Source organism: Rosa chinensis, chromosome 2 (genome assembly GCF_002994745.2).
Source record: "Rosa chinensis cultivar Old Blush chromosome 2, RchiOBHm-V2, whole genome shotgun sequence".
Taxonomy (NCBI): Eukaryota; Viridiplantae; Streptophyta; class Magnoliopsida; order Rosales; family Rosaceae; genus Rosa; species Rosa chinensis.
Genome location: NC_037089.1, coordinates 46,762,764 through 46,785,760, shown reverse-complemented (window position 1 = coordinate 46,785,760; position 22,997 = coordinate 46,762,764). Strand labels below are relative to the sequence as shown.

At 35.3% G+C, this 22,997-nt stretch overlaps 1 protein-coding gene and 1 long non-coding RNA gene across 2 annotated transcripts; one reads left to right on the top strand and one right to left on the bottom strand.

Moving 5' to 3' along the window:
• Positions 1-9,741: 9,741 nt before the first annotated feature.
• LOC112188904 (T-complex protein 1 subunit theta) lies at positions 9,742-16,548 on the top strand. The gene is made up of 13 exons (XM_024328133.2): positions 9,742-9,986; positions 10,074-10,336; positions 10,426-10,572; positions 10,813-10,974; positions 11,309-11,386; positions 13,097-13,230; positions 13,419-13,491; positions 13,566-13,643; positions 13,735-13,857; positions 14,013-14,107; positions 14,729-14,938; positions 15,533-15,590; positions 16,098-16,548. Exons 1-13 carry the CDS (start codon positions 9,851-9,853, stop codon positions 16,164-16,166), a joined length of 1,626 nt encoding a protein of 541 aa, XP_024183901.1. The 5' UTR covers positions 9,742-9,850; the 3' UTR covers positions 16,167-16,548.
• Positions 16,549-16,997: 449 nt separating this feature from the next.
• On the bottom strand, positions 16,998-18,723 carry LOC112184145. Its single transcript, XR_002930019.1, has 3 exons — positions 18,531-18,723; positions 17,165-17,244; positions 16,998-17,072 (listed from the first exon to the last, which is right to left on the bottom strand). It is a non-coding gene; the product is annotated as an uncharacterized LOC112184145 (long non-coding RNA).
• Positions 18,724-22,997: the final 4,274 nt, after the last annotated feature.

Here is a 22,997-nt window from a genome sequence, read left to right as displayed (position 1 = left end):
AATCGAAGCGACTCATAATCTCATGCGTTCAAATCATTAAGAGCAAGTGAAAGTTTAGTCAATAAACATGCAAATTCAAGTACTCAAAGCAAGTCTTTTCATTACATGCATAATCTGATCTCGACCTTTGTCCAAAGCCTTTACTACCATATTGAATTAGGGTCACGAAGCGTTAACCTAATTACTAGCTCCAATTACATGCAATCATTCTATGTTTGCAACCAAATAACAAGAACATATAAAAGTTCTCCATAAAACAAAACCAGATTATCATTCCATATTTCGGCAATTAATCAAGATCAAACACACATAAACACATCAATCATTGAACAAATCATCCAAATCGCATCCAAAAATCAGAAAGTTAACTCATGGTTTCGGTTTTACACAAAGAAAAACAAAAACAGAATTTATATTGAACAAGTTACAAAACCGTAAGGAATTCATGATGAGGATGGTAAGAACAACCCTTAGACACGTCCCAAGGTTCCAAAGCAGCTCCAAGGTGGTGGCACAAGGTGAAGATCACGGCAAAGATGGAGGATGGCACGGCAAGAACTTGCAATATGCGAAAACCTGAAACTCAAGAGCAACCGGTGAGAAACGAAATTGTGGAGAATAAAGTTGTTTTCCCCTGGACGTCTAATACACAAGGTATATATAGGAGGACGTCCCAAGGCTCTCCCAATCCGTTTCTACTTGGTTTCTCTTAGTTCGTGTTGATTTAGGACTTCTTTGGCTCAAAACAGATTTCCGGCAGGATTGACCTCATCCCACTAAAACGGCCATACCTTCCTCTAGAAAATATATATTGATGAACCGTAAAAATCTATGGAAACTAGACATCCGTAGCTTTCCAACCATATAAAGAACATAATTTTCTGAGCTCTGAGTGAGTTTTGACAATTCGTTGAAGTTGACTGATCTGCACAGGCAGATTTCCGAATCTGTAATGGATTTGACTTTTGAGGCACAAGTTGAGTCCAATTCGGTTTTCCTTCACATCACATGCCTCTCACATGTCTTCCACGCCTATTCTGAAGTAGAAATACCAAGAACTCCCTAGAACCTTCAAGAATCTCACCGCAATTCCAATCCTTACTTAACAAGAAGTCCAAATTCCATATTGCTTTGTAATTCGAATCTCTTGTTGCTTCCTCTTCCATGTGCACGGCATATGACCTTCTTGAGACTTCTAGATACTTCTTGCACGTTCCATGGTCTTCTCCTAGCTTCCATAGGTCTCCTAGTACGAGTAGAACTCCATATGCAAGTAGGTTTCCTAGTTGAATACGAACTTCGTTTCTGCGATTCTTCTACACTCTTCCGGAACCTTCTTGAGTAATCCTTATCCAACAGGGACTCCTTGTCACACTAGGATTCCTTATCTGAGTAGGATTGGGTTTCGTTGTCCAAGTAGAACTTCTAATTTCCGCGACTTAAGAGTTTAAATCCAAGTCAGCTTCTGATTCCTACTCCAACTAGGATTCCTTTTCCTAGTCAAACTGGGAGAACTTCCATTTCTTCATTTCTTTTCATTTCTGCGCCACTTATGCCTCCTTAGCCATTTTTGGACCTTGAGACTCCATTTTCACCTGAAAAACACTAACTAAGTTAAATTGATCAAGATAAAGGCAATAACTTAGCAAAATATAGGGTTTAATCATTATAAACGTCGCATTTTCTGCTCCTATCATTATTTTATCGTCTTAGAGTTATTTATTTAACTGCGAACTATAGTGGGTATTAGTGGCATTCCTGAGTGAATGACTACGTGTGTGTGTGTGTGTGTCTATATATATTACATGAAATATATATATTGGTGGAATTATTGTGATGCAAGCTATATCAGTGAAGTTGTTCATTTAATTTTTTTAAGATGTTTCAAACCAAGATTTAAAAGATTAAACTAAAGATGTTTTTAAAATTAAAACTATAAAACATAAGCTAAGAACATCTTCAATAGCGTAGCTAAAGCAAAGATAAATATAATTTTTGGTAAAATAGGTAGCTATATATAGCTATGAATTTTGAATAGTTATATTTCTATCTCCTATTTTCTTTTCCTTTTATCCAGATGACAATTTGTGATTTGATAAAATCAAATAATTAGTATTACTGGAGCAAAATTGTTAAACTTATAGCTTAACTTAAAATATAACTTACGTTGTGAAGATGCTCAAAAGAAATTTTACACCATAAGTTGAATTAGTAAAAAATACATTGCAGGCAACTATCACAACTCTTAACTTCTAGAAATATCGACATATCCAATGATCAAGTTGGACATTAGAATGGACGTGGGCAAAAAAAGAATTTATATTGTCTATATTAGGAGGGAAAACTACTGACCAAGGGGACTCCTCAAGGTTCATAGGCCTAATTCCACATTGTTGCAAAAAGGATCCATAAGTTGTGGACTTACTTCCTGAAGTTTCTTATGACAAGTAGAGGAGTTCTCCACCTAGTATTATACCACATTCTTAGACCTTGAAAATGTGGAATTGGATACATAAGATTTATCATAAAGTGAAACTGAAAGCTAAATTAGAGTAGACATTGAACTTAAACAATTATTCACTTGCCACTCTCAACCCAGCACTAACTAGCATCTATTTTTTACCCTAAATTTAATGTCATTGGACATCACAGTGACTTGATCTTTTCCTTTGAGCACATCTTGATTAGTAAATTGAGCACATTTTGAGCATAAAATGTCCAACATTAGGCTTTGAAACACCCTCAAGCTCTTCCATTTTTACGATTTATATAATGTCCCCAAAAACACCTATTATGGAGTCCTTAAACTCTTCCTTCGAGACCGTCTTGAAACTTGGCCATGCTTATCTTTTCTCTCTTTTAGGGGAAAAAAAATCATCTTTATGCTAAAACAGATCCATATATTTATCTCAATTTTAGAGAAAGGGAATGGAGAGAAAACAAAAATCTCTATATTTACAACAAATTGTAAAAGTATAGAGACATCTTTTAGGAAGCTATATTTGACCTTTTTAGTTACTTTAACTTAAAACAAACGTTGTTGAAGATGCTCATAAAATGTTCTATGCTAAAAGTTAAATTAAAAAGCTGGAATTGTAGACAAAAATGAGAGATTTACTTTTTTTTTTTATCTTGGGGTAAATGTTTTGTTGGATATAATGTATATGTGCTTTTTTTATCCTATAAATATAATAAACTTTTTACTCTTAAAGGTGAATGGTGATTGGGTAAATCTTTTACACACATTAAATGAAAGCCCAATTTTCATCGTTAGCCGCTCTCCATTAGCCCAATTTTCATCAATGCATTCACCATTAGCCCATCTCTCTCTCTCTCTGCTTTCATATACATTGTCTCTGCTGTCATATTCATAGTTGGTTCACGAATGTGATACGATATGATCAAAATCCTACTTGTTTTTAGCTTCATCACTTCAACAGGCACAGTCATTTCTGCTTCACAACTATACACACAACTATGTTTATGAATGCATAGTTGTGAAGCAAAATTGTTAAACTTATAGCTATATTTCGCCTTTTTAGTTAGTTTAACTTAAAATATAACTTACGTTGTGAAGATGCTCAAAAGAAATTTTACACCATAAGTTGAATTAGTAAAAAATATGTTGCAGATAACCATCACAATTCTTAACTTCTAGAAATATCGGCATATCCAATGACCAAGTTGGACATTAGAATGGACGTGGGCAAAAAAAGAATTTGTATTGTCTATATTAGGAGGGGAAACTCCTCAAGGTTCACAGGCCCAATTCCACATTGTTGCAAGAAGGATCCATAAGTTGTGGACTTGTTTCCTAAAGTTCCTTATGACAAGCAGATGAACTTCTCCAACTAGTATTATATCACATTCTTAGACCTCGAAAATGTGGAATTGGATACATAAGATTTATCATAAAGTTAAATTGAAAGCTAAATTAGAGTAGACATTGAACTTCAACAATTATTCACTTGCCACACTCAACCCGGCACTAACTAATAGCTATTTTTTTTACCCTAAATTCAATGTTGTTGGACATCACAGTGACTTGATCGTTTCCTTTGAGCAAGTCTTGGTTAGTAAATTGAGTTTTGAGCATAACATACCCAACATTAGGCTTTGAAACACCCTCAAGCTCTTTCATTTTTACAATTTACATAATGTCCTCAAAAACACCTATTATGGAGTTCTTAAACTCTTCCTTTGAGACCGTCTTGAAACTTGGCCATGCTTATCTTTTCTCTCTTTTAGGGGAAAAAAAATCATCTTTATGCTAAAACATATTCCTATATTTATCTCAATTTTAGAGAAAGGGAATAGAGAGAAAACAAAACATCTCTATATTTACAGCAAATTGTAAAAGTATAGGGACATCTTTTAGGAAGCTATATTTGACGTTTTTAGTTATTTTAACTTAAAACAAACATTGTTAAAGATGCTCATAAAATATTATACACTAAAAGTTAAATTAAAAAGATGGACTGGTCGACAAAAATGAGAGATTTACTTTTTTTTACCATGGGGTAAATGTATTGTTGGATATAATGTATATATGCTTTTCTTTATCCTATAAATATAATAAATCTTTTACTCTTAAGGGTGAATGGTGATTGGGTAAATCTTTTACACGCATATATTAAATGAAAGCCCAATTTTCATCGTTATATATTTTTTCTGCTAAAAGCCTAGAAGTTTATGGGTATATATAACATCCTAACAAGGTTTAAAAAAAATTGGGCTTGACGCAGCCATCTCTTAGGCCTTGCCTCAAGTCTCACTGTCTCACCAGGTCCTTCCCCCATTAATTCTTTTCAATTCTCATTCGCATACAAAAACTTTCCACCTCATTTTTTTTCAATGTCACACAAGTTGCCGCTAATATGACAAAATCATCTTTGCTAATCTCTTGATTTTGTATAAATCTCGAATTATATTGGGTTGAGTTTTTAGCAATAAGAAGTTTCAATCTACTAATTTGATACAAAATTTAGTTTTATTCCTTCAAAACAAAATCGTTATTTCTAATTACATGATACTTAGATTACTTTAATATATCATACCTATGATTTAGACGTCTGTTTTTGTAGTTTTAAATTACTTGTGTGACTCTATATCATAGGTTGTTTCTTTCCATAACCTATAATATTGACTATTATATACCTATAATTTAGATAATATATTTTGGATAATATATATATATATATATATATATATATATATATAGAGTTTTACCTTTGAAATAGATCTATGAATGTACTTTGCAATTGTTTGCAATGAAGGAACCAAAACATGTAGGGCACTAGCGGTGGGGAGATTTTTGAAGACTACATAGCAAAGTGCAAGTCGAGATGATGAATGAAGTGTTATCATATTCTTTATAATAGGTTCGAAAATGTAAAGTTTATATTTTTATCGTAAACAAATTTGAAATTGTGTAATTTAATACTAGATGAACGTCATTTAGTGTTGTACTCATTATCCCAATATAGGAAGACCGGTACTATAAAGTGTAGAGTATTGTGAAAAGCTGCAAAGGCCCACCCAAAATTTTAGAGTGTTTGAACATGGTAGACATTGAAAGAGTTTCCATTTTTGTAGAAACGAAGCTTTTTTCAGAATTTGAGAATCTAGTTTCAGTTCATCCACCGGTCCATCCTTAATAAAAAGCTCCCAAAGAAAAGAAAAGAAAATGCATTGAACTAAAATCCAAGCACAATGAAAGTTTGAGCTCTTAATTCTGTTCCCATAACCCTGCAAACCAACACATATATTTCTCTTGGTTAGATACACAAGTAAATCCATAAGCAATAGGATATTCAGAGCAGAAATGTTGAAAGAAATTGTAAAAATTGTTACCAAAGAGTCGTACATTATTCCCATGTGCCCAAGTAATATTTTGCCGATGTGTTGCTCTACTTTGTCAAATATATAAGCTCTCCATCAAATTTCATGTTCACCACAATCAAGAAATTGCCTTAGACCTGCGAGGAAGAAACAACACAAGAGCAAGTATTTAGCTAACATACTCTAGTTAAAGAAATAGCCAATATTGGTACACCAGAAACTAGTGAACTCAAGGCCTGTATTTTGAGGGGGAAAAAAGCATCAATGAAATTCAATTCACTAGATATATCAGGGTTACATAGAGGCAGAACATGTAAGAAATAAATTGGATGTAGGCCATAAATATTTGTCAAAAGCCCAGAGGAACCAGAATCACATAAGATTACACTAGTTAATGTAGTCAAACACCGGCGCTAAAACACAAAATTCAAAGTCTTTAATGTGGTATGAGAAAGAACATAATATGACAAACAAAGAAGACATATCATGGAACAAAAAATTGAATTCGAACACAATATCATGGATAATAAGAACCTAAAATTCAAAATTAGATTTTCTCAACATTTTTCCAAGATCTAAACAGATTGACTAACACACCAACACTTTTTCGGGAATCAAATAGAAACAAATTGAAATTAAGTAAATAAATTGAACTTGGTGTGAGGAGGAAGGACCAAGAAAGAGCTGACATCGCATGCAACTTCATCACTCTGAATCAGCGAGTTATAGAGTTAAGGACAATTCAATGTGAAACGGCACTTGAAGGCATTCGATTCATGAGGACTGATCATCTCATCGATCAGAAGAACCAAATGATGGAGATCGAGTGGCGGTGAATTGAACCAGATCTAGAAAGCGAAGAAACCTTAAGAGTGTTTTCGTTTTCTTTTCTCTTTTTCTTTTTGAGTAACACTATATATATATATATATATATATATATATATTAATATATATTATTAGAGATGATTTTCTTCTTTGGCTGTCACCAAAAGAAATATAGTGCTTAATTAGGACTGGGCCAAATAGGTTACGTGTCTAGTTTCTCTTCACAAGGGATAAGTCCATAAGTATATAAAATTAGATATTTACCATTAGGAGTACTGGTGGGAGATATTCACACCAATCAAGTGGAGCATCACTTTACTAAAATGTAGAATGAGATTAATAGGTAATAAAAAAAAATTATGTTGACACCATTAGGCTAAACGTACGTAGGGATACATTAGTATCCTTAGCCCACATTTGTTGTAGTGTTTTAGCAAAAGGAGTTTTAACCTATGATTTGGTACAAAAATTAGTTTCATTGAAGATGCTTTAGCATTTTCACAGTAATAAAGAATGTAAAACTTCGTTTAATTCCACTCTTTGATCTCCTTCAAACACCAAAAAATTGTTATTTTGGGGTTGGGAGGATAACAAAAGCAAAGTAATTTGAATATTTCTCGGCTTTATATCAAGTCCTTCCATCATAACACAAATCATATTCATGAAACTTGCTCAATCGACTTGAATTATTACCTGAATCGGAATTTTGGATTAGTAACCAATCACATAGATCACATGAGTTTGTTCCGCATGTTAAGTAGATATTGACAAAAATGCAATTGCATCTAAACATCTACTATAATTAATTAAAAAACTATTGTCGATGAACAAAAGAACAATTACCAAAGAACAAAAAATATATTGTTGAAGAATTAAAAAGCTACTATCATTAGTTAGAAAAGTCACTACAATTTTTCATAAGGGTAAATTTCGCAAACAGTACACCAAATAAAAGCCACTAATAATTCTTATACACAAAGTTTCAAACCAAACATTTCGGTACACGAAATCTGAAACTCGACCCACTATCAGTACACGACGTCAATTTTTGACACCAAAATGTCCATTATGTCCTCAGTTTTTTTTTTAATAATTTTTTTCTGTTATTTTTTTTTTCCTTCGTTTTATCTCTTTCTTCTTCCTTCTTCCGGGCTCACTCCCTCGCTTCCAACGCCGCCTTCCTCACCTCGCATAACAGAAAAAAAAAATGACTTGAGTCATTTATAAACGAAGGAAAAAAAAATAACAAAAAAAAAATTATTAAAAAAAAAAGAACTGAGGGCATAATGGACATTTTGGTGTCAAAAATTGACGTCGTGTACTGATAGTGGGTCGAGTTTCAGATTTCATGTACCGAAATGTTTGGTTTGAAACTTTGTGTATAAGAATTATTAGTGACATTTACTTGGTGTACTGTTTGTGAAATTTTCTATTTTCATAAAGCGACTACTCCAAATGAAAAAGTTATTGTCGGCTAACTGAAAAGTTAATTATTCTCTAAGCAAGCTACATTCATTCACGTTAAATCTTTTGAAAAAGTATTGGTATCATCCAAAAAGCTATTATCAACGAACCAAAAAGCTATTATTGGATAACCGAAAAGCTACTAACCCGTTTTCAGGTCAAACCTGACTGGGCTAGGTATCTGACCCTCTTTCGACATCGGACTGGTGCAAATGTGTTCGTCACTTGCTCAAAATTCTTTCTTATTAACATAAGTGATCTTATAAGGAAGGGAACCCTTTTAATGAGGACTTTCTAATTAACGGTTTGGGAGACCCACTTTTCTATTACATTATGGCAAATAAACCGTTAGATGTTTATATATGCATGAGTAGATCAATTCTAAAAATTTATTTCCAAATTGCTAATTGTTAAGGTACCAAACTATATCAAATCAATGAACGATTACATTATGACAAATAAGTTGTTACATGTTCATGTATTCATGAGTAGATCACTTCAGAAAATGTATTTCCAAATTGCTAATTGTTAAGGTATCAAACTATATCAAATCAATAAAAGAACCAAATATGTCAAACAAAAATCATTCGTGGTCATAATTGATAAATCAAGATTATGAATGCTTTAAAAATTTTCAATTTGGTTGAAAAATTGCAAAAATGAACTATACATAAGTACATATTTGCTCACCTAAGGGACTATGAGGGACAAATGCATCTCAACCATATGTATTAAATATAAAAGCAGAAGCTATAACAAATTAAAACCGTGCATTTATTTTCAGCATTTAGATTCATTTGTCCCTCACAGTCCCTTAAAAATTGTCCCTTAGGTAAGCAGACCTTCACATAAGTATCTAAATATCTAATGGTTGATTTGTGGAAATGTGATTGAAAAGTAGGTCTAGTTTGCAGCTTTAGTTGGTAATAATTATAGAAGAAATAATCATGTTAAGGGCAAGTATCCAGTGTCCTTACCTCAAGTCATTCAATGGTCTCCTCCTCCTATCGGATTTGTCAAGCTTAATTTTGATGGCTTAGTGATCAATAATAAGAAAGCTGCTACTGGTTTTGGCATAAGAGATCCTGAAGGTTCCCCCATGTTTGATGGTGCTTGAGTTGTTGGTTACTATTTTGTTTCTATTGCTGAAGGCAGTGCAATCCCAGATGGTCTCTACCATGCCCTTATTTTTAATTGTCGAGTATTATTGTTGAAGGCAACTCGAAGCTAATTATTGACGCTATTAACAAGAAATGCCTCCTTCCTTGGCATCTTCCTACTCTTATCAAGGACATCTTCAATCTTGCAAGCAAGTTTAATGAAGTATCTTTCTCGTATATTTTCCGTGAAGCCAATTATGTAGTTGACGCTATTGTTAATTTGGGCCACAGTTCGGATACTCCTATTTCTTTTGTTAGTTTTAGATTGCTGTATTAGAAGCGGTTTTGGCCTAGTCCCCCTTCTTTGTATCTTATTTTTATTATCAATAAAATTTCGAATAAGGATAATGAGTTAGTTCTTATTTCGCTTCCTTAAAAAAAAAAAAAAAAAAATTTTTTTTACTGTTTTGCTTTTAGAAACGTGGCCTAGTATAAAAGCCTCACTCCGAGCTGTCTGGGGTTGAAACAGATCAACTTCTTCAGTCACAGAGGTTTAGGGCAGCCATTTCTAGGGTTAGGGTTTTGCCGAGAAAAGCAAGAAGAAGAAGAAGGATCTCATAATGTCGCAGTACGGAATACAATCAATGCTGAAGGAGGGGCACAAACACCTCTCCGGTTTGGACGAAGCGGTGGTCAAGAACATCGAGGCCTGCAAGCAACTCTCCACCATCATTCGCACTTCTCTCGGTCCCAACGGTACTACTCTCTCAAACTTCACACTCTCTTATAGCTCAAGCGCGAATACTAGTCTTATCGCTTTCTCTCTGGTTTCTATGTCCTCAGGCATGAATAAGATGGTAATCAATCACTTAGATAAGCTCTTTGTCACAAATGATGGTGCCACCATTGTTAATGAACTCGAGGTTCAGCACCCTGCCGCCAAGCTTTTGGTTTTGGCAGGCAAGGCTCAACAGGAGGAGATTGGCGATGGTGCTAATCTCACCATTTCGTTCGCCGGAGAACTGCTTTCGCATGCCGAGGAGCTTATCAGGATGGGCTTGCACCCCAGTGAGATCATTAGTGGATACACGAAAGCAATTAAGAAGGTCTGTGGATGCCTCTGTGACTAGTTTGATTGATTAGAGTTATTGTGGACTGATTTTTGATTTGTGGTGTTTTTTTTGGAACATTTCAGACAATTGAAATCTTGGAAGAACTGGTTGAGGAAGGTTCTGAGACTATGGACGTGCGTAATAAAGAACAAGTGGTTAAAAGAATGAAAGCACCGGTAGCCAGCAAGCAGTTTGGACAAGAAGAGATATTGTCCTCACTTGTTGCCGATGTAAATATATCTTGCTACCTTTAGTTATTTATGGTACCAATTGTTCATATGGGAGTTGTTTGTTCGTTCGTTTGTTTAAAAAGAAAGAAAATTGAAGAGCGTGTAACTTGCTACCTTTAGTTATTTTTCGTACCAATTGTCATATGGGAGTCATTCGTTTGTTTAAAAGAAAGAAACTTGAAGAGCTTGTTACTTTTTGTGAGCGGTTCTAAATGCAGCTTTTTATTTCTCCATGTGCAGGCATGTATACAAGTATGCCCCAAGAACCCAGCAAACTTTAATGTGGATAATGTACGTGTGGCAAAGTTCTTGGGAGGGGGTTTGCATAATTGTACTGTAGTTCGAGGTATGGCATTAAAGACTGATGCTGTTGGCAGCATCAAGAAAATGCAGAAGGCCAAGGTTGGAACTCTTCTCTCTGTGTCTGTGTGTGTGTACAGTTCATCATTTTATTTGTTGCTTTGTATGTGACCGATACCATTGGATCAAGTTTTGTATGATTGTCTATCATACTCTTTGGCAGATTTTCTCTTTATCTGATTTCTATGAGCTTTCCTTTTAGCACCATTTTATTAGTGTTTTACAGTTTTGTATTGACTTTCATTTAAAGGCACAATTTTTTGGTTCTTGTGAGCCTAATAACTAAAGCTTGTTGGGCATCTTTTATCAAACTGAAACCTGTAAGTGATAGAAGCAACAACAATTTCTCGGCTTATCTCTTCTGTTAACCTTTCAGGTTGCTGTGTTTGCTGGTGGTGTTGATACCTCTGCAACTGAGACCAAGGGAACTGTCTTAATTCATACTGCTGATCAGGTACTTTTCAAACAGGAAGGTTTCTTCTGGATTGTAGTTATTTCTTAGGGAAGTCCTATGTTGTATATATTGCAGTTATTCCTTCTGGATTGCTGTTGCTTCTGGGTATATAATTTACTTGGTAGCATTTTCTGAAGTACTTATTTCTATGTTTAACCAGTTAAACTTTGCCTCATATTCATGATTTTATTCAGGCTGTATTTATTTATAGTTTAGTTGAATGCAACTTTCTATATGCTTCAAGAACTGTTTTGTGATCTTTCTAACGAACCTTGTTTGTCATTTGGTAGAGGATTGTACAATGAAGTATTGCTGATTTGTTTAGATATTATACATTCTATAGTGTTGTCGATTTTTGGTTGCATGCCTTGTGGTGCAAAAACTTTGACTTTCAAACTCTGAATTTTAACTTTTACTACTCTCAATTCCTATTCATTTCTCATTTTGGGCAAAGTTTCATAAAGTATAGTTTTCATTCAATTTGTACCCCTTTTACGCATGTCTTTGTGCTGTACTTTGCTTGTCTTCAGGTCTATAGCACTTGAGCTGGTTCCAAGTGCCTTGTAGTCCTGAAACAATGATTTTTTTTTTTAATTCAACTTTTTTTTCCCCAAATTTGTCAAAGCAAGAGTTATCTTTGATGCTGTTTATTGTGCAAGTCTTGTTATGGACCCTAACCATAGTTTTAACATTTAAGCTCAACCCTGATACACAATTAAGTGTACATAGAAATCAGGATGCCCACCACCTTTACCAGATCAATTGGGACCTCCTGGTTTACAATTAAGTTAGAGCATGAATAAGGGTGTGGTGAACTGATGAGCCATATGGTTTGCTCTTTTGTGGTCTGGGGTTTTAAGCGGGTCTGGTGGATTTCTGGGTCCTTAAGTAGCTTTCCTGGTTATGGTAGGGTTTATACTTTTGGTCATTGCTCTAGTTTTTAGGCTTCAGCTCCCATGTTTTGCACGTTTAAGCCCTAAACTCGTGCAGTTAGATCATTCTCGTGCAGTTAGATCATTATTCCAAAACCAGTGTACAGAAAATTTTTGAACCCAATGGTCTTGTTTAAGAAATGAACTCTCTAGTTTCTTTATGCAAATATACATATGGATCTACACCTATGTATCAGAGCCTGCCTTTTTTTTTCTTTTTTTTTTTTACTTTCAGAAATGGTTCTGGGTTTTCATGGGTCTCAAGTTGTGATTAGAATCATGACCGTAGGAACTAACCAGCCTCCGTAGGTAAAGGTAATGTTCAGCTGTATATCACTACCTACAGATCACACCTCTGGAAATCATGGGCACGCAAGCTATTGTAAATTCATTTTGAGTCTTGATTATTATTTTCTTTATTTTCCTATCTCAGGAAATTGATTCTTGGTGAATGTGTTTGAATTTCATAATGCTTGAATTCTAAAATTTTTGTGTCCATGATATAACATGTGTTGTTTTTAGGGGTTGGCCTTTTCTTTTTCTAGGTATTAGCAGAATCATATCTAATGTCCGTTTCTACAGTCTTGGTCTGTCAAAGTTATGTTTATAGCAGTATCTATTAATGTTTTAATATTCTCTTTGTGCTTGGCTTGTTTGTAGAAAACTAGAAATTGCAAATTGCCTTTGCAGATCTAGTTCAACTATTTGCAAAGTTTTTATATGTGGTTCTGTAATTAAAAAAGGTTTAGTAACAAGTGTTTTCTTGGTCAATTTATAGCTAGAAAATTATGCAAAAACTGAAGAAGCTAAAGTTGAGGAGCTCATCAAAGCAGTTGCAGATTCAGGAGCCAAAGTAATTGTCAGTGGAGCAGCAGTTGGAGAAATGGCATTACATTTCTGTGAGCGATACAAGTAAGTGTCCATGTCAAGTTAAGTTTTTTTTTTTTTTTAATATATATATATATATATATATATATATTTATAACTTTGGTTCTATTCATAAAGTCATATTTTTCTTGTACCGCCCATTTCACGTCTTCAGACTTCTTTAGAAATTTGTGAGCAATTAGTGTTCTGATTTTTTGAGTTCTTGATTCCAGGCTCATGGTGCTGAAAATCAGTTCAAAATTTGAATTGAGACGATTTTGCCGTACAGTTGGTGCTGTTGCTATGGTAATTTACAAGAATCTTTTCCTGTATCACAGCCTTGGAGAATGCTTTGTAATTGACGTTATATTTTGCAACAGTTGAAGCTTTGCCAGCCTAACCCAGATGATCTTGGATATGTTGACTCTGTCGCAGTTGAGGAAATTGCTGGTGTTAGGGTATGTTAAAAAGATGTTTCTTTAGACATAGTGTTTTGGTCAACAAATTTTCATTAATCTTTGCTTATTTGTTATTCATGTCATTATGTAGGTTACTATTGTGAAGAATGAAGAAGGTGGTAACTCTGTATCCACTGTGCTTCTAAGGGCAAGTACTGATAGTATATTAGATGACCTTGAAAGAGCAGTTGATGATGGGGTGAACACTTACAAGGTTGGTTGATGTGGAATTATCTTTTGTATATTCTTGTGGGCTGGTTTTGTATATTGGGAGCACATTGTTCTTTGCAATTCTTGAAAATAATAGTTTATTCAGATGTCCAAACCATTGAAACTGGTACGTGCTTTGTTAATGCATTTCATTGGCAGGCTATGTGCAGGGATAGCCGTATTGTTCCTGGAGCTGCAGCTACTGAAATTGAGTTAGCCAGGAGGGTCAAGGAGTTCTCTTTCAAAGAAACAGGGTGAATTGTCTCTTATTTCTTTTTATTTTATATTAGTGATTAACACCTATGCAATTTGGCTAGTGTTAAATGTGAGCCATTTTTCGTTTCTATAGGTTTCTGGTTGATCCTAGGAAAAGTATCATTTCAGTTGGGCAGAAATAATCAAAATGTGTACATACTGTACATATATACTGTTACAGAAATAGCCATGTATTTGTGTAATAGAATGAAATCATACTCATACTAGAAATTTTATTGAATGTGCAGTGGTGGTACATTCCAATCAACTTGCTAGAACTTCAGTAATGTCCTAAAGAAGCAAGATGAGAATTACAACCTAGAAAGAACACCAACTATAGTTTTGACTATGTAAAGGAAGAATTTCATAGCGCTAAAACAAGAAGATAAGATAGACATATGACGGGGCTTCTTGTTCAAAAATAGTGTAGCTGAGATATATAATGCTAAATGGAATCATTTGTTCTTCTAGATTTTACTACCTCCAGCATTCTCTTGGTAGAGACCTTCAAAGCATATAGTAGAATCTGGAGGTGTACTTATCTTGAATTCTTTTGTCGTCTCATAAGTCTTGATTCAGTGGTAGTGAAATAACCTACTAAAGCAACAATGAATTTGCAGATTGGATCAGTATGCTATAGCAAAATTTGCCCAAAGTTTTGAGATGGTGCCGAAAACTCTTGCTGAAAATGCGGGGCTTAATTCAATGGAGATAATATCTTCCCTATATGCTGAACATGCAGCCGGGAAAACCAAAGTTGGCATTGACTTGGAGGGAGGCCTTTGCAAAGATGTATCAACTTTACAAGTTTGGGACCTTCATGTTACTAAGTAAGCTTTTCTGTCTTGTAAAAAGTGTCAGTGTCAGAAATAATTTAATACTATTTTGTTGATTATATGCTTGATGGTGCTAAAGAGTAAATTTCCTAGACAATGTATGCCCTTTTTTGTTGTTGCTTTAACCTATTAGTCCTGCTGCTTTTGTTGCATAACATGTTTAATATTTAGTCTATGATTTGGTGGAGTAGTGTAATATGACTGAGTTGAGTCACTAGTACATTTTGATAGATGTCTAAAGCCACCTACCTATCCACTAAATTTTTATGCATCTTTTGTTTAATAACCGGTCAGTTTTTTTAGGATAATAGAATGACATTGCCAACTCACAGAGTAAATAATGTGGATGGTTTCTCAATTAAGGGTTGTTGACATGAGTGGTGATATGAAAGGAAGTACTACTTTTGAATAAGAAAGATTCACTGTGGGAACTGATGAATAGTCACCTTGAAATATCTCCAATCTTACCCATTAGGTCTTGCTTTATAATTTATTGGTCTCTTTTGGGAAGAAAAGTACAGAAATCCATCTTCTTTCTCAGTTATTTATGTTTTATTTTGGGTTTGATTCTTGGGCTGTTTGTTACAGGTTCTTTGCTCTCAAGTATGCTGCAGATGCTGCCTGCACTGTACTACGAGTAGATCAAGTAAGTAACAAGTAGTCACTGGTCAATGCCTTCCTAATTTGGAGACTTTGATGTGAAATTGCTTGGAATCTGTAACTGAATCATTCAGGCCTGAGGGAAAAATTTGAAATACTAACTGCATCTGGTTTGAAAATACATAGTTAAGGGGAAATAATTTTTGTTATGCAAGGAAATAAGGAGCAATGGAAGTTCTCTGACTTTCAGAATGGGAGCAAGTATTTCGTATAAGTTAGTTTTAGGAATTTATAATTGATAAAAAGGCTTGAAAGGAACACCATTTTATATGCTTTGATAAGTGTAAGTTCTATTTTGTTGATATCAATGTAGGGCTTAGCACTTCCGCTTCTCTTTTTTATAAATGAAAGAACAGCAATTTAAATGTATCCACTCTTGATAGAAATTTGGTTAGAAAAAAGGAGTTTAAGAATTGTGTTAGAGTGCTGTAGATTATAATTTTCTACTTGTGTTATTGACTATCAATTTTTGTCACAATTTTCTGGATTGCAGATTATAATGGCAAAACCAGCAGGTGGCCCGAGGAGGGGGGATCAGCCTGCAGGCATGGATGAGGACTAATACATTTTTTGACAATTTACAATCTCGCTTGTATTGCCCTAGTATTCTGCGGATATGAGAGAAGCATGTTTTAGAATTTAGTTTTGAAATTACTAGTTGCAAATCCTGGTCGTCAGTTGAAGATCTGCATATACAGATAAATTGTAACCTGTACTGTAACGGGATTTTTTAGGATGACGACAGTTCTAAGGGGATGCAAAAAGTGTTTGGGACAAGATTTCATTCAACTTTTCTCCGTCTCCCTAGGATGGCAGTGAGCTTGAGTTCTTATGGCTGGTAGTTCTTTTCAAGCCTTTTTCATGTGCTTTTGTTTGACAATACTTGAATTTGTTAAAGGTTTATTGAATGAATATCTATTCTATTTGGATGAGTTGAATGAATAGACCATGAGAAATGAGTTTTCTTTCTGATCTCATAATGTCGCACGCTTATCCATTTGTAAGACAGAAAATTATAACTAGATAGCTTATCCATTGGTAATACAGAAGATTACAGCTAGATAATACAGAAGATTACAGCTAGATGGTGCAGTAACAAAGCACAAGTAGCTCGTTGTTACTTCCGGCACCACCCACAGTAATCTGGAATCTGCTGACAGCCTTGCTCGTGTCCTGAATCAACGAGCTCATGACTCCTCCCCTACAACAACTTCCGACCTGCTCGTCAATAGGAACATCAGGAAGTAAGTCAACAACTAGGAACATCAGGAAGTAAGTCAACAACTTTTGGATTCATCTTGCAACAGTGTGGAGTGGGTCCTGTGAAACTTGAGCAGTCCCCTCGGTCTATTGTTTTCCCTCCTAGCATAGACCATATGAATTCTTTTTTTGCCCAGGTCCATCCTAATGTCCAACCTGGCTGTTCGATATGCCAATATTTCTGGAAGTTAAACATTGTGATGGTTGCCTGCAACACTGCAAGTGAAATAATCAAGTACATATTATAAATTCAAGGAAAAAAAAATGTAAATAAAAGAGTTAACATGCGTCAACTCTTACCTCGTATCCATCTGGCGCCCAATTCATTATATCCCAACGAATAGTAATTTTTCCATTGGGATCCAATGGATCATAGGCCTCTGCAAAAGCAGTCATCAAAAAATTAGAGGGAAAGAGTATTCTTACATTGTTTTTAATGATGGAAGATACATTCTTCAACTTCTATAATTTTTTAAGCATACTCACAAATGAGATTAAATAATCTAACTGAATATCAAATTACCACATTTTGCAATACACAGATGACCATTCAAAGTACCAAACAAACCTAACAATAGCACCAATCAGATCTACCGAGCCAAGTATCAACAACCAACCAAAAAAAAAAAACCACCAATCTAATCCTCAAGCATTCAAGCAATGGCAGAGTAAGCATCACATCATGTCAACATTGGGTCATCAATGACCCTCAACTCATATAGAATACCTAGCAATAGCATTCAATTTGTTCTCATCAATATTTCCCCTCAGCTTCATTAATTAAGAGGCATGAGTAAAGAAAATGAAAAATGAAACAGAAGGGGACAGAAACTGGACCTGCAAATGCGATTATAGAGTCCCATCCACGTAACCAATCTATTCACACAGAGCTATTCCAAAACTACCGTAATTTGTAGCAAAAATTACCATTTCGTAAGAAAGACCACCAAGGAAGCAAGCAATACACCAACCAATCAAAAGCAAGCAGAAATAACGCAGTGCATTAAGTGTTGTGAACTTACTTTTTCCATAATGAACCCGGAACTTGCTAATTGCTTCTAACGATCAAATTAATAATAAATATGTATTATAATGATTGAAAACAATCATACTTGCTCTCGGTTATTGATAAATCATAACTATTACTAGTGTCCTGTCTTCACTTTTAATTTTTCATGGCTCCCCTAATAATCCAAGATTATTCTGAACATATTGGCATAAATAATATGTAACAAATCTGGACAAGCAACAAAAGAAGCAAAGTCGGTCTTTCTTTCATCTGTCCCTCAGGCCATCTGTCCCACAATATTCCTATCCTAACTAATTTACCAACTACACTAACACAAGCTTGCACACACAGTCACTACATGAATCAAATAGACCTCATGCTCTGCAGATTCTCTAATCTAACTCTAATGTATAAACATGTCAGCAATTCAAAGCAGAACATAAATCCCTTGATCAAAGAAGAAATGATCGTGCCTGTTGAAGTGACGAAGCTGAGCACAAGTAGGATTTTGACATTGAATGAAAGCAGAGACATATCGAATGAAAGCACAGACAATGAAAGCACAGACAAGAATGAAAGCAGAGAGAGAGAGAGAGGGGGGGGGGGGGGGGGGGGTTTATATATAGGTGCGGATATATTGAGTTCAAAGGGATGAACCTGTAGTTGAATGTGGAGAGCTGAGAGCTCAAACTCTTCAGTGCTTGGTTTCGTTCGGTGCATTTGCTTTTCTTTCCGAAAACTGAAGCCAGAATCTCAAATTCCGAAAAGCTTCGTTTCTCCAGAAATGGAAACTCTTCCAACCTCCGCCACTTTCAAACACTCGGAATTTTGGGTGGGCCTTCGCCACTTTTCACGTAGGCCTCATCAAAAAGCCCGCGGATCAAGTGGGCCGATGGAGGCCCGCCGGCCCTGAGGACTAAAAGCCCGGCCCGGCCAGTTAAAAAGCCTGCCTCTATGGATAGTGGGCCGGCCCGCCAAAAGCCAGCAAAAATCCAGCCCGGCCCGTAAAAGCTCGTAAAATATTATATATATATATATATATATGTAGATATTTGTGTGTGTGTGTACACACGTACACACACACACACACACACACACACACATATATATATATATATATATATATACATATACGGAGCCGTTCGAGAGCGCACGTCCGCAACCCAGAAAAAGTGCGGACGTCGCTCCTCCGGCCTCGAGACAGCAGCGACGGCGCTGCGCGGCTTGCCGGAGGGACGCTGGGGGTCGTGCGGAGGGGTCTGCGGTCCGGTGGAGTCGCCGGCGACGGTTCTGCGGTGCTGCACAGAACCTGCAACTGCAAGTGAGGTGGCTGCCCAGAAACCGGCAAGCCCGACCTCCTCCGACCTCGAACGCCACCCATAAGAGGTATGGGACGCCTCCGGCCTCCCTCCGGCTAGCCCCACGCTGCCGCCTGGAAGCCACCTGCTGCATCGACGTCTGCACTTTAGCGAAAGTGAGGACGTCCGCTCCTGATCGGGCCTCTATATATATATATTATATATGTGTGTGTGTGTTTATATATATACAGGGCCCTTCAAGTGAGGGATCCCTTTTTTTGATCTTTTATAGAGATAGACATTATACCAACTTTTCGATCATATTTTCACATCTTAACCGTTCAGTTTTTAGGTCCTAATGTATAGATCACTTCTGCAAATTTTTATCCAATTTGGTGATCGTTAAGGCATACAAAACTGCAATTTACCATTATAAACATGAACGGTTCCGGTTCGAACAGATTCGGTCCGTTCGTGTTTATAATGGTAAATTGCAGTTTTTGATACCTTAACGATCACCAATTTTGGCTGAAAATTTGCAGAAGTGATCTATACATTAGGACCTAAAAACTGAAAGGTTAAGATGTGAAAATATGATCTAAAAGTTGGTCTAATGCCTATCCCTATAAAAGACCAAAAAAAGGGATCATGTAGTGGAAGCCCTCTATATATATATATATATAGAGAGAGAGAGAGAGAGAGAGAGAGAGTCTATATATATATATATATATATGTGTGTGTGTGTGTGTGTGTGTGTGTGTTTATATATATATATATATATATATAGATCTATATAGATATATATATATATATATATAGAGAGAGAGAGAGAGATATATATATATATGTGTGTGTGTGTGTTTATATATATAGAGAGAGATATATAGAGATAGATATAGATATATATAGAGATATATATATATATATATATGTATCTATATATGTGTGTGTGTGTGTGGAAGTTCTTATACTTCTATATAGAATATGTGCATTAGTGTATATATATATTCTACATATCAGTTGACCAATTCGATCGGATTCTAAAATATGATGAAATTGGCTAAATTTTTTACCACACTCATAATTTATTGTAATTAACTCATCCGATAGTCGGTTTTTCTATTTTCTTTGAATTGATAGGGGTTGCTCTTTGGAGTGTATGATATATAAATATAAGTTTATAAGAGTAACTAAGTTTGACCTAGTGGATCGAATTCGAAACAAGAACCAAATTGACTGAATTTTCTACAACCACCATAAAACATTACAATCTCTCCATCGAGCGGTTGGTTTCTCCGAATTCATTTTCCACTTCATGGTTGCTTTAGAATGAACCTCAATAATTTACATGTAATGTATAAGTCATACAACTTTAGGAAGAAAATTGGTATAGGCCAATGTGTTTGTAATTAAAATTAAATTTTTTTTAATCTCATGTCCACACACATCCATCGATGGAATATTTACAAACGGGATGTGAAAAAATAAACATGTTTCGCGGTCGTCATGTCATCGGTCAACCAAGAAAACATACAAGTGACGACGGTTGACCAATTCGATCAGATTTGAAAATATGGTGAAATTGGCTAAATTTTTTACCACACTCGTAATTTATTGTAATAATGTCATCCAACGGTCCATTTTTCCATTTTCTTTGAATTGATAGGGGTTGCTCTTTGGAGTGTATGATATATAGATATAGATTTATCAGAGTAACTAAATTTGACCGAGTTGATCGAATTTGAAACGAGAATCAAATTAGCTGAAATTTTTACAATCACTATAAAACATTACAATCTCTCAATCGAGCGGTTGATTTCTCTAAATTCATTTTCCACTTCATGGTTGCTTTAAAATGAACCTCAACAATTTAAATGCAATATACAAGTTATACAACTTTAGGAGGCAAATTAATATAGGCCAACATCTTTGTAATTAAAATTGAAATTTTATCTTATGTCCACGCACATCCATCAATGAAATATTTACAAACGTGATGTGAAAAAATAAGCACGTTTCGCTGTCGTCATGCCATCGGTCAACAAGAAAACATACAAGTGACAACGGTTGACCAATTCGATCGGATTCGAAAATATGGTGAAATTGGCTAAATTTTTAACCACACTCATATTTTATTGTAATAATCTCATCTAACGGTCCATTTTTCCATTTTGTTTGAATTGATAGGGGTTGCTCTTTAGAGTGTATGATATATAGATATAGGTTTATAAGAGTAACTAAATTTGACCTAATTGATCGAATTTGAAACGAGAATCAAATTAGCTGAATTTTCTACAATCACCATAAAACATTACAATCTTTCAATCAAGCGGTTGATTTCTCTAAATTCATTTTCCACTTCATGGTTGCTTTAGAATGAACCTCAACAATTTAAATGCAATATACAAGTCATACGACTTTAGGAGGCAAATTGATATAGGTCAACATCTTTGCAATTAAAATTGAAATTTTTATCTTATGTCCACACACATCCAACGATGAAATATTTACAGACATGATGTGAAAAAATAAGCACGTTTCGTGGTCGTCATGCCATCGGTCAATCAAGAAAACATACAAGTAACGACGGTTGACCAATTCGATCAGATTTGAAAATATAGTGAAATTGGCTAAATTTTTTACCACACTCATAATTTATTATAATAATCTCATCCAACGGTCGGTTTTTCCATTTTATTTAAGTTGATAGAGGTTTCTCTTTGGAGTGTATGATATATAAATATAAGTTTATAAAAAATATTATCTTTAAAGATTTATTTGTAAATAAATCCCGCAAGGCCCGCAAGGCTCAGCCTGGCGCCGCCCGAAAAAGCCCGCGAGGCCCGCATTAAATGGATGTGCTTGGATCCTTCAATTTACAATAAAGCCCGGCCCGGCCCGCTACTATTTAAAAATGGAGTAAGGCCTGGCCCGACCCTGCCCAAGCCCGTTACCAATGGGCTGGGCTCGGCCCGGCCTGTTGATGAGGCCTATTTTCACGTTCTTCTACACAGTACCGGTCTTCCTGTCTGTCGGCTCCTTCTTGCTCAGAAACTTCAAATCCCAGTAACCCTAGTTGAACCCAACCGACCTCGAAAACCCCAGAAACTCCCCCAATCGATTTTCCAAGGCAACCCATTTCGAAAGATTTAATCTTTCTCTTTTGGTTTTCTATTATTTTGGCTCAAGTTTCAGTCTTTGGTTTTGGGTTTAAGCGTATATAGGACAACGAGTCGAGTTAATCTTTTTTATATAATTAATACATAAAAAATTAAAAATGACATATTCAACTTACTGTTTCAACTCTGGTCTTGGTGGTCAACCTCATTTTTTGGCAAGTGACCCATGTTGGAAAACTATTTGGACCCATTCAAGTGTTTTTAGATGATAGTTTTGATTTAACATAAAATGATTAATTAACAGAAATACAAATTATCCGTTGAAGTTCATGTCATTTAATAAAAGTAGGACACTGATTTTGTTAACTCACCTGGTTAACCTAAATCATATACGATAAACATTAAGTTAGCTGATAAGGACCAAGTGAAATCTTGGACTCTTTATGGAATGAGTTCAAGATCAATCTTAGGCGCCTATGTAGTCCCTATGTTAATTAATCATTTATGTTAAATCAAAACTATTATCCAAATATTGAGTCTAAATTGTTTTCCAACAACCTTATCACCAAAACGGCCATAACCTTTCTGTTAAATATTTAGTTTGTAAGGATTACGCGTCTGGACTCTCGTATAATCGAACTCTATTTATGCATGTTAGGACAAGAAATTTTTCTTCTAGTAGTCGGACAATATATATGTGCACTTAA